The sequence below is a fragment of the Vulpes vulpes genome, chromosome 13, assembly GCF_048418805.1.
Source record: "Vulpes vulpes isolate BD-2025 chromosome 13, VulVul3, whole genome shotgun sequence".
Lineage (NCBI taxonomy): Eukaryota > Metazoa > Chordata > Mammalia > Carnivora > Canidae > Vulpes > Vulpes vulpes.
The window spans coordinates 120,279,062-120,297,162 of record NC_132792.1 but is presented as its reverse complement, the minus strand read 5'-3'; the positions used below and the strand labels follow the sequence as shown (position 1 = coordinate 120,297,162).

Genomic DNA, 18,101 nt, shown 5'->3' with positions numbered 1-18,101 from the left:
CATGCGTGCCCCAGGGCAATGTCTTGGGCCCTGTCCGCCCCCCCCCCCCAGCCCAGGCAGGGCCCCTCCCTGGCCTGCAGGTTGGGCATGGGTCGCTGGTGGCCGTGTGCCCTCCTCCCCCCTACCCCCCCAGTTGTAGGCGTCCAGCCCTTCATCACTGACTGCTGACCCCATACACAGGCTAGTGCTGCACTGTCAGCTCTCCTGAACGTTTTCTGCAGCCTCACTGCCTGATGCAATGCCTGGCCACATGCATGAGGAGTGAATAAGTAAATGGGTTTTTGCAACGAATGCAAGCATTAAGTTCCACGGTAGCATTCTAGAGCAGCCCTTTGCTCAGCCTCTACTGAGGAGCCCGGGCCTCCCAAGACCCTCACTTCAGCTGGTGCCCACACCCGGCAGCCACTCCCTGCTGGCCTGCCTGTGGCCTCACCATGATGAGGTGCTGGGCACGGTCACAGAAGGTAGGAGTGATGCCCTCATTAAAGTGGTCAGCAAAAATATTGACCCTTTCTGCCCAGGCTAGTTGGCCAAGGCATCGGCCATTGTCAACATTGGGAGCCTCACTGGCAATGGGGGACACTGGTGGCCCGCCCTGCCCCCTCCACTACGGCCGACCACCCTCCCTGAAAAGGATGTGGACACAAAGAAGGGCGAACCTGAGGAGTCTGAGAAAGGCATGGACTTTGGTCCTTTTGATTAAACATTTTTCATAACATGTTCTATAAAAAGCCAAACTCTAATAAAAACAAAACACAAGACTTGGAGGTTGTTAGAAGTAAACCCCCCCCCCCCCCCCAGATGCAGCCCAAACTGCAGGCTCGTGGGAGGAGTCAAGCAGGCAGTGGAGGGAACTCGAGCTTTACGCCCAACACGTCTGGCTCAGGAGCTCCCGGTTCAAGCCGCAGGTCCTGCCCTGCCCATTGTGGCCCCAGGCAGAGGCCTCTGTCTGTCTGAGCCCATCTTCTCTGTCCACAATGAAGACAGGAACAGGGCTGTGTCCAGCTAGCAGGCTGGAGAGTAGGGAAGTGAGGGCTGAGCAGACAGTAGGGATCTTGACAAACATCCACTGTTCTAAGTGGCCTGCACTCCTAGGCCGTCCACATGCCCTCCCGTGTGCCTAGTTCGGGTTCAAGGACCAGCTCTGTAGGTGGCTCCCCGTTTATTATGTGCCTACTGTGGAGGCATGCATTAACTCTGCGAGGTTCGGCAAACAAAGTACCTGTCCCTCGGGAGTTAGCACCTCATAGGGAAACAGACTGCAAATTCATAATCAGTCAGTGGGGCCATGGATCATTTGGAGAGTCCCAAAGAGCAGCACTTGACCTGCTGGGGAATGGGGATGGGCTGCAGAAGGCTGGTGTGAGCTCCGAGGATGAGCCAGCCAGACCAGGAGACAAGGAGGTGGAGGCAGGAGTTGTGCAAAGCCGCAGAAGGATTTCTCATGCCCTACCCTGTGCTCTGAGGGCGGGAGGCCCAGCCTTCCTCCCGCCCCCAGAGTCCGTGCTCTCTCTTTGAGAAAGTCCCTGCCAGGAACAGAAACAATGGGCTGAGCTGGCAGACGGGAGCTGGACTGGTCAGGAGACTACCACCCAAACAAGAAGTGGTAATGTGACTGCCAACAGCAGCTCTGGGGAAGGATGAAGACGTAGACACTGAGGCCCCACAGCCACAGGGCTCAGAGAAGGAGGGGCCAGGTGGGGACGCGGGACCTGTCAGTGTCCGTGTTGCTGCTCACAGCTCACAGCTCAAGCTCTGCAGGCAAGGAGAGTGGGAGGGCTGCTTGCCAGACAACACAGTCCACTTCATGCCTCAGTTCCATGGGTGTGTTTCAGACACTGTGACTGAGCGAGTGTGCTTGAATTATAAAGTTGGTTCTATCATCACTCTGCACCATTCACGCGATGGTTCCTTAAGCAATAGTTCTGATCCCCGGAATCTTCCCAGGCTAGAGGACCAGGAAGGGAAAGCAAGTACTGTGGAGATGAAATGAGGTCTGTAGAGCAGGTTTGCCTGTCCCTCCGAGGACAAGCTGATGATTACAGAAGTTGGACTTCGTAACATCTCGCAATAAGGTTGCTTGGGGTTGTGTACAAATAGTAGACTATTTGATTTTTTGATACCATCTATTATTTTTAAAATACTTCACCATGGGGACCCTGGATGGTTCCAGTTGGTTGAGTGTCCGACTCTTGATTTTGGTTCAGGTCTTGACCTCAGGGTTGTGGGACTGAGCCCGTCAGGCTTCCTTACTGAGTGTGGAGTCTGCTTGGGATTCTCTCTCTCCCTCTGCCTCTCCCTCTCTAATGAAAAAAAGAAAATAAAGTACTTCACCATGTCACAATTTACCCCAGTGACACAGTTCAGCTAACCAGGACTGCTGGCCCCTTGAAGCCAGCTGCCTCCCATCAGACCACACCCTGCTTCTGCTGCAATAAAATGACATGGAAGTCTCTCAGTGGAGCTACTTCTGAGAGTCGCTGCATCTGAAAAAGAAGTTCAATGTTGGACGTGATTGAACGCAGTAAGTCCTTTATTTATGAATAGGCTATGCAGGATTCAGGAGTGTGTCATTTCAGTTTCACGTACAATAGTAAAAACTAAAAATTCAGCTTATAGGAAAAGAGATTTCCAGATCTTTTGGGGTGGGGTGGCATTTTGAAGTGAACTCACCCCAGTACCGTATTAGATAAACACAGTGAAGTATGAAAATGTGATAAATACTACTGTGATTAATAGCTCAGTTTATTAGCTGTTTTAATAAAGTACAACTTTATAGTGAAAATAATGTACTAGAAATAGCTTTCTTTATGATACGCTTACAAAATGTCAGACGCCAGGGAGACTGTCCTCAACAGTGATGACACAATGCACACGCTCCCCGTGAGCAAAGCTGAAGGCGGGCTAGGCAGGCTGACCGTGGGAAGCCACGGAAGCTTGGGGGCCTCGGAGCTCACCCTCCGGAACCATGAGAGGAGCTTCTCTGTTTCACCAGGCTGAGATCAATCATGCTCCAATCCCACTTTCCAGCCACCGTGAAGCGCCACAGAGGAATGGTTTCAACTCTAAGGATCTTCACTCCAGGACCACCTTGCCTTTTTGATGGCGCTTCATTCTTGAGTAGGGACTTATGGTGTCATCTGTCACAAAGTCATACAGTACTCTGATCCATGAGTTGTAGTGGGGGAGGTTGTCGTAGTACTCGGCAGCAATCTTCCTCACCTGCAAGAGAAAACACACAAGAATGAGTGCTGGCTGAGTCCCACTAAATGTGGCAGACAAACGCCCACCACAAACACTGAGAAACCATGAGCCCTCTGGCCTCCTCCGTCTCCAAAACTCAGCCCTAAGAGCAGGAGCTCAGGGATTCCAAAGCCATCTGCATTGCGACAGGGACAGGTACTCCACCCTCTCAGATCACAGACTCTCTGCCACAAGCTCTGATGTTTTGTCATTTAAACAGCTAGATATAATAATTATATCTCAATAAAGCTATTACAAGAAACCTCGTCACACACACTATTAACGCTGCACATTATAACACCACCTGCAATACCATGATCCAATCAATAGCAGGGATTTGCTGAGGACACAGAATAGAATGCTCCCAGATATACCCCTGAGAGGAAGAGCAGGAAAGGGAAGACCAGAATTCTGAGGACACCTGTCCGCGCAGCTCAGCAGTGAGGCAGCAGGAAGCAAGTAGGACCAGGACAGACACTTGCCTCACGTCAAGTGATGTCTGAGGCAAGCACATTCTCAGTTTGGGGACTGGTCAAGAAACATGGAAGCTCGGGCACCTGGGGGGCTCAGTTGGTTAAGCACTTGCCTTCATGATCTCAGGGTCCTGGGATCGAGCCCCATGTCAAGCTCCATGCTCAGCGGAGAGTCTGCTTCTCCCTCTATCCCTCCCCCACTTGAGCTCTCTCTCAAATAAACAAAATCTTAAAAAAAGTTTAAAAACAGATTTTTTTGGGGGGCAGCCTGGGTGGCTCAGTTGAGTGTCTGCCTTCAGCCTAGGGTGTGATCCCAGAGTCCTGGGATCCAGTCCTACATCAGGCTCCCCGCAGGGAGCCTGCTTCTCCCTCTGCCTGTGTCTCTGCCTCTCTCTCTCTCTCTCTCTCCATCTCATGAATAAATAAAAGCCTTAAAAATTTTTTTTTTTTTTTTTTTTTTTACAAAGAAACCCGTAAGCTAAGGTACATTTGACCCTTGAACAACACTGTCTGAACTGCACGGCTCATGTATACAGACATATTTTTGCTAAACACAGTGTAGTCCTGTAAATGTGCCTTCACTTCCTTATGATTTTCTTAGCATTTTCTTTTCTCGAGCTCACCTCATTGCAAGAACACTGCATATAACACATAAAACATACGAAATATGTGTTAATTGACTGCTTATGCCATCGGTTAGGCATCGTCTGTTTATGCCAATAGTGGACTCTCAGTAGTTAGGCTTTAGGGGAGTCAAAAGTCCCATGTGAATTTTCAACCCTGTGGGGAGTTGGCACCCTAACCACTGTTGTTCAAGAATCTACTCTCTATGGTTAGGATTGAAAAACTGATTTTGTTCAAAGGGCAACCAGCTTTATATCCTATTTAAAAAGTGAAAATTCACTTCTTTAGGGAAGAGATGAACAAAAGCCTCCCACTGTCTTCAGACCTGTGCCAGGAAGAGTGACACAAAGTAGCTGGGATTCAAACTTGTCTTTAGACAGTTGCATGGTTTTTCCCCCAAACATTTTATTTTGAAAAACGTGACAAGTACAGAGAAGTTGAAAAAGCAGTAAAACAGACACCTATATGCCCTTTACCCAGGCCTGCCAACTTCCACTGAGTCACTTTCTGTCTCTGCACAGACATATACCACATAGCGTGCTTTCTCTGCTGAGCCTTCTGAGAGTAAGATGCAGACATGTGACAACTGGCCTCTCACATTCCATCCCAATATTCAACACATACCTCCTATGAACAAAGACATTCTCCTACAAAACCATATATTTCACACTCAAGAAAGTTAACATCAACACAATATTTTCTATGATGTAGTACAGATTTAAAGTTTCCCATGGACCCAATGTCCATTCTAGAGCTTTCTTTCCTCTAGTGGGAATCCAATCAATAATCAGAGGTCACACTTAGTTCTCACTTTGTGTGTGTTTGTAATCAGTCAATAGTTAAAAAAACTTAGGAAATCTATAAAATTCGATTGGGTGGGTATGATGGCATAAAATATTTGGCAATAGTTGGTCCTTATGGTGTACCTGGGTGGCTCAATCAGTGAATCATCAGCCTTCAGCTCAGGTCATGGTCTTAGGGTCCTGGGATCGAGTCCCATATCAGGCTCCCCACAGGGAGTCTCCTTCTCCCTCTGCCTAGGTCTCTGCCTCTCTCTATGTGTTTCTCATGAATAAACAGATAAAATCTTTTGGGGGGGGGGGAAGAATTCACCAGAAAGGTAACTGAAGTTAGGAAGGTGGGCCTTGGCAGAGGACGGAAGGATGGTCCAATGCGTCCTCTCATGTCCTCCACACACACTATACTGAAACGTGCAGTGGGAGCGGCCGGGCCTGCCTGCAGAGTCTGCTCGGGAACTGACTGCCGGCGTTCACGTGCAGGCCGACTCTGTGGGACGCCTGCATTGCCCAACAAGCCAGCACATAAATCTGAGCTAAGCCCAGCAATTTAACAGCAATGAAAGCGACGTGATGAAAGCTCACTTAAAGAGACTCCTTTCTCAATCTCTGGTTTAGTTTACAAGCCGGCAGATCCTCCAGCACTCCAGACCCGAGGGCCACCACTGGGTGAGAGACTCCGAGACTGAGCCCCAAAGACTCGAGGGTGGCACACTCAGGATTGAACTTGGTTGTTGGCTTTGATCAGTGGCTCAGATGGGCAAAATATACTAGAACCTTTTTTTTTAAAAAAAGATTTTATTTGAGACAGAGCGTGTGTGTGCCTGCACACATGCAAGGGGAGGCGCAGAGGGAAAGGGAGGAGCAGGCTCCTCACTGAGCAGGGAGCCTGACTGGGTGGATGTGGGGGTTCAATCCCAGGACCCCAAGATCATGATCTGAGCTAAAGGCAGACGCTTCACTGATTAAGTCCCCCAGGCATGCTCCCCCCACACCAAGATTGCTTTTATTATTTTTATTTTTTTAGATTTTATTTATTCATGAGAGAGGGAGAGAGAGAGAAAGAGAAAAAGAGAGAGAGGCAGAGACACAGGCAGAGGGAGAAGCAGGCTCCACGCAGGGAGTCTGATGTGGGACTCGATCCCTGGTCTCCAGGATCACGCCCTGGGCTGAAGGCAGGTGCTCAACTGCTGAGCCACCAGGCGTCCCCCCAAGATTCCTTTACAGGCAGCATGGGCAGCTCTGGTGGCTCAGCAGTTTAGCGCCGCCTTCAGCCCAGGGCCGGATTCCGGAGACCCGGGATCGTGTCCCACATCAGGCTCCCCACATGGAGCCTGCTTTTCCTCTGCCTGTGTCTGCCTCTCTCTATGTCTCTTGTGAATAAATAAATAAAATCTTTAAAAATAAATAAATAAAAATAAAAATAAAATAAAACAGGCAGGTTGAGACTGATCATGGTCTTATAACCATCAGAAATTCTAGTATGTTTCAAAACTCTATACTTACCAGTGGAAGGCTTTTTCCGGGAATGTTGGGGAAGTCATGGTGCTCATTATGGTAACCCACATTGAAGGTGAGCAGATTTAGAGGCCCATAATACGAGTAGGTTTCATGTCCCTTTAGGAACATGTAATGTTCGGCTATAAAATGTCCAGAAATTGGGTGCAAACCTAGACCAAGTAAGGATGCTGCCAACATGTAGACCAAAGATTTGATTCCGAAAACGTAGTAAACTGTAACGTCAAAAATGACCTGGATCACAGTATTAATAATTTCCAAGTAGGTAATCGGTTTGGGGTTGATGAACAGAGGTCGAAAAGCATAAAAGAGAGGCTGAAGGACAACCCATATAAACTTTCTGAAAGTGGTACAGAAAAACCAGCCTTCAAAATCAGTGGGAATATCCACATCAATGCCATCACCCCCAAGGTAGCGATGATGGTCCATGTGATATCTCTTAAAGGAAATTGAATATGGAACGCCAATAGGAAGATTAGCAAACATTCCAAACCAGCGATTCCACATAGCTCTGTAGTGGCCGAAGGCGCTATTGTGAGAAACCTCATGAATAGCCAGAGTCACAGAGTGGTTTATGCAGCTGCCGAAGGCGTACGCCCAAAATATGACCCACTTCCAGTCCAGGTCTTTCACGAGGTAGAACGCAACCAGCTGGGTGAGAACCATCATGGTGATAATCCAGATCAAGTTGGGATCAGGTTTCATCAAGGACTTTATCTCTGGATACTTTGCTGTAAAGAAGAAGAAGAAAAAAAAAAAAACAACCAGGAACTTAAAAGAGCACTCACCAGTTCTGTAATTATAATTAAAACAACACCCATTAAATTAACACATTAATTTTTTTCTTTTTCCAAATCATTATACGCCCTTCATTAGAGACTTTCTCCACTACAGGGAGGAGTGTAATCCAATAGAGAAGTTACTAAATACTGTGTCACAACAAATTGAGAATTTGTTCAGGAAAAATTAGCCTCAGAATCTAGACCTCCACAGGAACAGAAAATCACAAATAAGGTAAAGATGTCGTGTCATCCAATTCCCTTTTCACCCCTACCAGTTCTTTGTATAGTAAATTGATTAAGTTTTGCAAAGTTGAAAAAAAAAAAAAAAGTTTTGCAAAGTTGCAATCAGTCTGATAACCTATTCCAGTGTCTGACAGTACAACAGATGTATCTACTTATGTATAATGCATATGCAATGTAGTTGCACACTTAAACATGATATAGAATTGATACAGAGGACACGTACTTATAATTTCCTTTGTAATGACTGAATCGCTTCTAGTTGCCAGTTGTAATAACTTATACCCATTTCCTGATGTTTAGACATTCAAGTAGCTAAGATTTTTGCCAGTGTGGACTTCTGACAGTCATTAGGAAATCAGGATAATGTACAAAGAATTCTACTGATTTAAGATGCCACTTTCCATACTGCTCACTTCTGTGTGATGACTGCACAGTGCTCATTTGTTAGATTCTTATCTGCTTTGTTGAATCTACATGCAAATATTTAAGAATGACGAAAAAAGCCAACCGCAAAAGCTCTGCATTTCAGCCAAGTGTCCTGTAAGGGCAAACGCAGACCATTCCCTGGATCTTACCGCCCGCAGAGGGAGGACCAGGTGTGATGAGTGTCTCTGGTTTTATGTGTTGCTGAGTAGGTTTGACCCACAACAGCATGAGGAGGAAGGACCTATTCATTCATTCATTCATTCATTCATTCATTCATTCATTCATTTATTGAGTTAGGTCATTCAGAATGTTTTTGAAAAGACAAAGGAAAAGAGCAGCTTCATCCTCTTTTCTCTACGTGTGAAGTGAGGAATTCAAAGCTTACACTGCAAGGCAGGAAGCTATTGAAGTCCAGGTTTACATATAAGAGGTGAGAGTGGTGCTAACCCATTTTCTCTCTCTTAACCTCTGATCTTTGTTGGTTTAATTCATCTTATCGTTAGTAATTTTGTAGGCAATAGACCAAAAAAAAAAAAGTAACCCTACAGGCCCAGAAGTGAATTAGTCTAAAACCAAATGAAAAGTTCAATCGAGGGCAGCCCGGGTGGCTCAGTGGTTTAGTGCCTGCCTTTAGCCCAGGGCCTGATCCTGGAGACCCAAGATTGAGTCCCACATCATGCTCCCTGGATGGAGCCTGCTTCTCCCTCTGCCTGTGTCTCTGCCTCTCTCTCTCTCTGTGTCTCTCATGAATAATTAAAAAAAAAATTTTTTTTTAAAGTTCAATCGAGTCATTCATTAAAATCTGAGCATTTGGGGAGCAGTTCTCCAACAACAGAAAAACAACTGTTAGTGGATAAGAAATAACTCATTGAATAGTTCATTCAGTAAGTAATAACTCTATGTATTTCCACTTAGGGCTCCAGCATTTTTACCTTTGACACATCTGAGAAAGGATGGAAGGCAATATACATTTTATGGGTATTCTAAAATGATGAAACACACATGCATAGTTCTCTCAGACAAATCAAGCTGCTCCAAGTAGTTCTGTACCAAATGTTTGCAAAGCTTATTTTAGTACACAAAAATCAATACTACAAGGATACTGATACAATTATTTTTTAAAAGGTTTTATTTATTTATGAGAGACAGAGAGAGAGAGAGAGAGAGAGAGAGAGAGAGAGAGGCAGAGACACAGGCTCCATGTAGGAAGCCCAATGCAGGGACTCAATCCCAGGACTCCAGGATCACGCCCTGAGCCGAAGACAGGCGCTAAACCGCTGAGCCACCCAGGGATCCTGGTACTGATACAATTAAATAGGAAAAGAAGAGTTGTTGCAACATATAGTGCTAGTTATTGACATGCAAAAGGATGAAGTTGGACCCCTTCCTCACACCATACTCAGAAATTACCTCAAAACAGATCACAGACCTCAATACAAGAAAATTATAAAACTCGTAACACAAGTAAATCTCTACAGCCTTCATGATTTCTTAGATAATATACCAAAAACCTAAGTGACAAACGGCCAGTGAGCACATGAGAGATGCTCAACATTAGTCATTAGGAAAACACAAACTGAAACCAAAATGAGACACCACTTCACACATGCTAGAACGGTTATCATGAAAAAGATGGGCAGTAACCAGGATATGAAGAAACCGGAACCCACACATGTTGCTGCTGACAATATAAAATGGTGCAGCTGGTTTGGAAGAATCTGGCCGTTCCTCAAAATGCTAAACAGAGAGCTACCAATGACCCAGCAAGTCCACTCCCGGGCAGCTAGCCAAGAGGAATGAAAACACATCCATCTGATAATTTTCATGTGAGGGGTACCTGGCGGGCTCAGTGGGTGAAGCATCTGCCTTTGGCTCAGGTCATGCTCTCAGGATCCTGGGATGGAGCCCCAAGTCCCCGGCTTCCTGCTCAGTGGGGAGCCTGCTTATCCCTCTCCCTCTGCCCCTCCTCCCTGCTCATGGCCTCTCACTCTCTCAAATAAATAAATATAATTAAAAAAATAACTTCCATGTAAGTGTTCATAGAAGCATTATTTGTAAGAGTCACAAGGTGAAAACAACCCTACAGTCTAGCAACTGAAGAATGAATAAATGAAATGTGAACAGCCATACAATGGAATATTACTTGGCCACTAAAAGGAATAAAATACCAACAAGCTACAGCATAGATGAACCTTGAAAACATTATAAGGGAAAGAAAGCAGTCACAAAAGACCAAGAATTGTATAATTTCACTTATAAGAAATGTCCAGAACAGGGGTACCTGGGAGGCTCAGTAGGTTAAGCGTCTGCCTTCGGCTCAGGTCATGATCTCAGGGTCCTGGGATCAAGCCCCGAGTCGGGCTCCCTGCTCAGCAGGGAGTCTGCTTCTCCCTGTCCTTCTGCTCTCTCGTGCACTCTCAAATAAATAAAATCTTTAAAAAAAATGAAATTTTACTATAACTCCAAAGGTAAATTTAGCATACATGTCTGTTGTTAAAAAATATATTCATGTTCTCTAATGGCTCTCCCCCGCCCCCAAAACCCAACCATTTCCAGAAATATCTCTTCTCATTTTAGTACTCTCATCTTTGCTGAGGTTATTCTAGCTTCACTCCTGAAATGGAACACTGAGCAGTATTTGCACCTGCAGGGAAAAGGATTCTATTTTCACTGAGAAACCTGTCATCCTTTTACTTTCCGTGAAATGGTTCAGTGATGTTAAGTATGTGGGAAAAGGCTAATTGTCAAGATAAGCATCAATAAGCACCTTTTCACTTCCTTGATTATGTGAATTTTAAATCACTGGCTCAGTTCCAGGGCTGAGGTGTGGGATTTTTACAAGGTGGACACCAGCCTGTTCTTATGGAGCATGTTGATTGTCTAAGGCATAGACAAAATGTATCAGATGCTGTCTCTGCTGTGTGATTTACAAAATACACATTTTAATTAAAAATAAAAAGAAAGCACGCATCCAGTAACCAGTCTCTTGAAAGGCTATCCTGAATAGCAACTGTAAAGCTTCAAGCTACCAATTTATGGATTCCATTTTTTAAAGATCCATCTAGGCTGAACCTACTGACTCCTATTTGTTTTTTTCTTAGACACAGGCAGAGGGAGAAGCAGGCTCCATGCAGGGAGCGCGAACGTGGGACTCGATCCCGGGACTCCAGGATCACACCCCGGGGCCGAAGGCAGGCGCCAAACCGCTGGGCTACCGGGGCTGCCCCCCGACTCCTATTGTAAAAGCATTGACACTTCTAAGTTCAGACACCCCAGCAAAAAAATCAGAGGCTGGCTTTCTCCTTTCACTGGGCAAATGGACGTTGAGAAGGAAAGCTAGGTAAGGACTGTGGGGCAGGCTTCATTCGTTGGTTTCCTGGCCTTTTCCAAGGGGTGGAGAGCATCTGCCTGGGAGGCCACGTAACCTTGTAACCTCGTCACCGACCTGGCGTCTGCAGCCCACCCGGCACGAGGCCCGCCCCCCTCCCCTCCCGCGGGCCCGGCCGAGGCCTAGTGCGCCGGGCGCCCGCCGGGTTCCTGAATCAGCCTGCGGGGAGGAGCCGGCCGGTCCTCCCAGCGCAGACCCGCCGGCCCCCAGGCCTGGAGGGAGGGAGGGAGGGAGGGAGGGAGCGCACGCGCGCCGCGGCCGCCCGGGGCCCCAGGCTCGCCGCGCGGCTCCCGCGCCCCCCGCCCGAGCCAGCTCGCCGCCGCCCGCCCCCGCCCCCGCCCCCGGGCAGCCGGCAGCGCAGCCGCGCAGGGCCCACAAGCCCAGGACCACGCCCTGCCCCGCACCCCGGCCTCCGCCCGAGGGGCTCCGAGCCGCAGGACCTGCCGAGCCCCGCCGGGACCCCCACCCTCCGGGAAAGCCCTGGACTTCCCCGACCCCGGGAACCCCCGCACCCACCCCGCCGGGACCCCTGCCCCCCTCCCGGAAGCCCCCACCCCCGCCGGGAACCTCCTGGAGCGCCCCCCGCCGGGGCCCCTGCTCCCCCCAACCCCTGCACAGCCCCCCGCCGGGAACCTCCGGGAACCCCCCGAGTCCTCCCCCGACGGGACCCCTGCGCCCCCCCGGGAGTCCCCCCCGCCAGGAACCTCCGGGAACCCCCCGAAGCCCTCCCCCGACGGGACCCCTGCGCCCCCCCGGGAGTGCCCCCCAGCCGGGGCCCCTGCGCCCCCCCCCGGGAGTCCCCCCCGCCGGGAACCTCCTGGAACCCCCCCCCGCCGGGGCCCCTGCCTCCCCCAGCCCCTGCCCCCCCGGGACCCCTGCGACCCCCCCCCCGGGAGTGCCCCCCCGCCAGGAACCTCCGGAAACCTCCCCCCCGCCGGGGCCCCTGCCTCCCCCAGCCCCTGCCCCCCCGGGACCCCTGCGACCCCCCCCCCGGGAGTGCCCCCCCGCCAGGAACCTCCGGAAACCTCCCCCCCGCCGGGGCCCCTGCCCCCCCCCAGCCCCTACCCCCCGCCCGGGGCCCCTGCGCCCCCCCGGGAGTCCCCCCCGCCGGGAACCTCCTGGAACCCCCCCCGCCGGGGCCCCTGCCCCCCCCAGCCCCTGCCCCCCCGGGACCCCTGCGACCCCCGGGAGTGCCCCCCCGCCGGGAACCTCCTGGACCCCCCCGAAGCCCTCCCCCGCCGGGGCTCCCCCGGACCTCCCCGCCGGGACCCCGCGCCCGCCGGGAACCCCCACCGGCTCTTAACGGGCCGCGGGCGCGGGGGCGCCAGGCCGACGCGGAGAGCGCGCCCCGGCGGCGGGAGGCCGCGCGCACATAACGGGGCGCGGGCCCGGCCTCACCCAGGATCTCCTGGCGCCGGCTGGCGTGGGGCTGGTCGGTGTAGACCCACTCGAAGTCTTCTCGCGCGACGCGGTTCCCCATGGCGGCGGCTGGCGGCCCCGCTCCCGCTCTCGCTTCCGGCCCGGCTCCTCCGAGGCGGCGGCGGCGGCTCCCGGCTCTTGTCAGCGGGCGGCGGGCGGAGCCGCGGTGGGGACGGAGGGAGGGGGCGGAGCCCGAGGCCCCGCCCCGAAGGCCCAGGCCCCGCCCACAGGCCCGGCCCCGCCCCGAAGGCCCAGGCCCCGCCCCCAGGCCCGGCCCCGCCCCCGTGACGGCCGCGGCTGCTGCCGGGATCCGCCGGCTCGCGTGGCGCGTTCGGCTGCCGGAGTGGGCGGGGCCGTCTCGGCGCCCGCAGGGAGGGGCCCTCCGGCGCGGGGACGGGAGCGCGACGTTAGGAAGCCCAGCTCCCGACGGAGGGGGGGAGGGGGGCGCCGGGGCGCGGGAGAGAGCCGCCGGCTCCGAGCCCAGCGACCGCCGAGCCCGGCGCGGGGTGCGGCCGCGGGCGCCTCGGCCTCCCGGGACCGGCCCGCCCGACCCCTGCGCCCCAGCCCGGGCCTGGACGAACTCTGCTGTGCCCCTTCCTGTCCGCTCCAGGTCACCACCTGCTCTCCCACATTGAAACGGGCGTCCCCTTGTGTCTTTTCAACACTGGGGGGGGGGGGGATCCGCAGTCTGGGGTGGTCACTGTGGAGCCACGTGGTGGGGCCCAGCCCTTCTACTCTACGGCTGCCTTCCCCGCCCTAGGTCCACGGGCCAGGACTTCCCATCAGCCCAGGGCGTGTATCTCCCTGGCATCCCTGGCACCCCAGGGTCCCTTTGAGGGTCCTGCTGGTTCTGGAAACTTCCTTCAGAGCTACCCACTTCTGTCATACGGCAGTCCTTCCCCTTGTGGTGTCAAGGAGAAATGAGGAGTGCCAGTCCTGGAGGGGACTCCTTGTCCCCCACCCCACTCCCAGGGCCCTCTGCCCTGTCTCCTAGGAGCTCCTTTCTGCTTCAGGGGCTTTATGGGGCCCTTGAGAGAAGACCTCTCCTCTGGAAAGCAGAAACTCAGCAGTAATGGGTGGGAACATTCCAGCCACTACAGATGGCAAACAACCTTCCAAAGCTTCATGGCTGGGACCAGCACTTGCAGCTGGTCCAGCTCAAAATGTGTTTGCAGATTCTCAAGGACCCCAGTGACTGTGTGGTGCATAAAATTATTTTTAATTTTGAACAGCCTACCTGAGGATGTGATCAGAAGTTGAGGCTTTGGTGCCACTCCCTACTTGGACTCTGGAGGCCTCACAGTGTTTGCTGATCCTGTGTGCTATCCACGGGTCCTGACCAGGCTCACAACGTGTAAGTGGGTCAGTCTTAGCTCCTTCTCCGACCCTCCATTTCTCGGGAGCTTGTGGGCTTGGTGGTCAGCAGCTGTAAACATGCACCTGAGGCTTTGAGAGAGGACAGCCTGCAAGGGCGATAGCTCTAGTGATTATGAACAGGATCATTTCGAGCATCTGGAGTTCACTTCCCAGCCATGGTCCCCGAGATCCAAACCAATCCAAATCGATCATGTCAAACACCCTAAACCTGAAGGAGCCACTTTTGTGAGTGTAGTGGCTTATTCAGTGACTTTATGTAGCTGAGTTTCAGTGCTTCCCCAGAAATGTCAGTCCAAGTGCATCAGGTGGTGTTGGCCACGGCACAGGCACCTCCTTGTTCAGCCAAGAGATCATCCAGAGCTATGCTATCATTGGGAACAACACTGGCCTTGCAAAGATGGCAACCACTGGTGAGATGTTTTTGTGACTTTCCATCCGATTTAGATAATCATAAGAACATGGGGGTGAAAAAAAAAGAACATGGGGGTGTAACTGTCCTATGATGTGCATATTTATTTGTGTTTAATTGGGCAGGTGCAGTTATAATTGGAGAAAGATATAAACAAGGCACTGGATGCTGTGGCCATGAAAGATTCCTTAAGTGACTTCTAAGGTGGAGGGAGGAATAATTAGAAAGGAGATTGGTCACAGGGAGGACCAGAGGTCTCTAGCATCACGGGCAGATAGGAGTTTTTTATGACAGATCCAGCAGTCTGAAAGGTTGCCCCAATTAGCAAGACCTAGGAGATACAAAAGATGGTGTTAATTTTCAAGGCCAATGCCAGTGTAAAGGAGAAGAAAGAGAAAAGAGTGTTTCATGTTTACAGTATGAGGGCTTGATCTGGCATCTCGGGAAGAAGCAGTTTACATCTATGATGTGGCTACTTCTCTTCCTCATCAGTTTGCTTCAGAGGTCTCCAGGGTCTGCAAAGGACCGGACGTCAGGTGGAGCCTTCTTTAGCTGAGATGTGTACCGAACATTCAAGTCACTAATGTGTGGCTGCCATCTGAGTAGTGAGGACAACTGGTGGTCCTTCCATGGGGATTTGAGAGCAGGCTTTGTTCCCAGTGATTGCAAATCAGAAGGGTGGGAGAGGATAGGAAACATTAGTTTGGAGAGTCATAGCCAGATATTTCAGCTAGAAGAATTCAAGATCCAGTCCAGTTTACAGGTATAGAACAAATCCTCAAAGACAGCAAGACTAGAATTTAATGTCTACACAGGTGCAAACATAACTTTTCTCTCCATAATCACTTTTTTCCTCCCAGATAATCACAGTAAAATGATTTGTTTTTATTAAACCAGGTCTGATTATTTACATAGCGCAGAAAGAAGAGCAATTGACCATGTAAACTCTTTTAAAGGCTGCTTTGCTTGGACTTTTTCATTAGGAATTTCAGATTGAGGGCGCCCTGGGTGGTTCAGTGGTTGAGCGTCTGCCTTTGGCTCAGGTCATGATCCAGGGTCCTGAGATTAAGTCCCACATCAGGCTCCTTGCAGGGAGCCTCCTCTGCTTCTCTCTGCGTGTCTCTCATGAATAAATAAATAAAATCTTAAGACAATCCAGCCAAAAACAAAACAAAACAAAACAAAACAAAACAAAACCACCAAACAACAACAACCCCCCCCCAAAAAAAAAAAGGAATTTCAGATTGAACTTTTAAAAGCTTCTGAGGCCAGGAAGCCAAGCCGAGGATTATCATCAGATGTTACCTGCAATACTTATAGTTTGGGTGAATTCCTCTCTTCTTGAGATTCCCCCCAAATATCCTGAGGTTTGTAGGCCTACCAGGAAGTGACTTCCTTACTTACCTGACAAGGCTGCCAAGAACTGTGTGAGCAAGATTCCAGGTGGATTTATCCGAGCAATGTGGTCATATCTGAGTCTATGCATGTCTCTCTCAAATATGACATTCAAGCTAAACCCTTGATAATATAACCAGTGTTTCTAGTTGTGTCCTGTTACAAAGAGAACAGATTCTTACTGAACCTATGCAAATAACTACCTATATTGGCATGAAAAGAATACTCAAGGAGATCCCTGGGTGGCTCAGTGGTTTGGCACCTGCCTTTGGCCCAGGGCATGATCCTGGAGTCCCAGGATCAATTCCCACATTGGGTTCCCTACATGGAGCCTGCTTCTCCCTCTGCCTGTGTCTTTGCCTCTCTCTCTCTCTCTCTCTCTCTCTCTCTCTCTGTGTCTCTCATGAATAAATAAATAAAATCTTAAAAAAAAAAAAAGAATACTCAAGAGTTTCTGAATTCTGGAGGGAATAGGTGCAGAGACCAGGTTAAATATTTCATCTTTGTTTACAAATCTATACTTTAGCAAATTGCTGTAAGTCACAGATAATTTAAGAGAAGACATTTCCTTAAGTTAGGAAGAATAAAACATTAAGGAGTCAGCAGTGTTTCAAACAAAAAGTAAAAAATTATAATCATCCTCATAAGTTCATTCAGCCCCATACAACTTGCTCTGCTTGAAACCAGTTTTTCTATTAGTTCTGGAAATTATTTTTTACAATTTATTTTTTAGTAATCTCTGCACCCTACATGGGGCTCAAACTCATGACTCCAAGATCAAGAGTCACATGCTCTACAGACTGAGCCAGCCAGGCACCCCAGTTCTGGAAATTTGTACCCAGTTTAGTTTTATGATTTTATTTTATTTATTTATTTTTTTATAAATTTTTATTTATTTATGATAGTCACAGCAACAAAATAACTTTTTAGTAATAGCCATTCTGACAGGTGTAAGATGACACTTCATTGTGGATTTGACTTCCATTTCCCTCATGGCTAGTGATATTGAGCATTTTTTATGTTTTTTGGCCATCTATATGTCTTCTTTTTCCTACCAGTTTCTGAATATCAACTTCTAATTCGGACAATTTCTGACCACAGAGCTACTCAAAAAATCCTTTCAAATGAGAGCGTGTGGATGGATAAGTCAGTTATGCATCTGACTCTTGATTTTGGCTCAGGTCATGATCTCAGGGTCATGAAATCAAGCCCTGCATCAGGCTCCATGCTGAGTGTGGAAACTGCTTGGCATTCTCTCTGCCCTCTCGCTTTGCCTCTCTTCTTCTCATGCACAAACACGTTCACTGTCTTCCTCTATTAAAACAAATATCCTTTCAAATGAAACTTGTTACCATTCCCATCCCCACCTGACTTGTATTTTTCTGTATTTCCCCAGGCAGTAATTTTCTTCAACTTCTATTTTTAAGCCAAAGAATTGCCACCCTCCCTGCCCCCATGAAAACCTGATAAAAAGGGAGCTGCTATGGTTAAAGTATAAAAGTTGGCCAGACATAGACAAAAAATAATGGGCATTAACAGAAGCTGAAGGAAGAAGGAAATAGGGAGCTATTGTTTAATGGGTATAGAGTTTGTGTTTGATATTATAAGAAAGTTCTAGCACTGGATAGTGATGATGGTTGTACCACACTGTGAATATGCTTAATGCCAATTATACACTTAAAAATGGTTAAAATGGTAAAGTGTCTTATGTATATTTTATCATACACACACACAATTGAAGAATAGAGACATCAGAGAAATGTGAGACACCATTAAAATAATCAATATACATGTAATGGGAATGTAGTCAAATTTTTTCAAAGAAAGAAATAATTGAAAACCACCCATATTTGCTGGAAAACATTATTCCCTACATCCAAGAAGCTCAGTGGACTCCAAGCTCATGGATTTGGTGGAAAAAAGAAGAGATCAATGCCCAGACACATCATTATGTCATTTACATCAGTAAAATGCTGAAACACAAGGAGAAAATCTTGACAGAGCAAG

General features: G+C 49.2%; 1 protein-coding gene across 2 annotated transcripts; it reads right to left on the bottom strand.

Annotated features, from left to right (window-relative positions):
* Nucleotides 1-2,515: 2,515 nt before the first annotated feature.
* Nucleotides 2,516-13,082, bottom strand: DEGS1 (delta 4-desaturase, sphingolipid 1). Of its 2 annotated transcripts, none has more exons than XM_026003462.2 (3): nt 12,893-13,082; nt 6,644-7,386; nt 2,516-3,222 (listed from the first exon to the last, which is right to left on the bottom strand). In XM_026003462.2, exons 1-3 carry the CDS (start codon nt 12,972-12,974, stop codon nt 3,076-3,078), a joined length of 972 nt encoding a protein of 323 aa, XP_025859247.2. In that variant the 5' UTR covers nt 12,975-13,082; the 3' UTR covers nt 2,516-3,075. The 2 variants fall into 2 exon arrangements, with proteins under 2 accessions (XP_025859247.2, XP_072588756.1); XM_072732655.1 differs by lacking the exon at nt 12,893-13,082 and adding an exon at nt 10,388-10,538.
* Between the last annotated feature and the right edge of the window lie 5,019 nt (nt 13,083-18,101).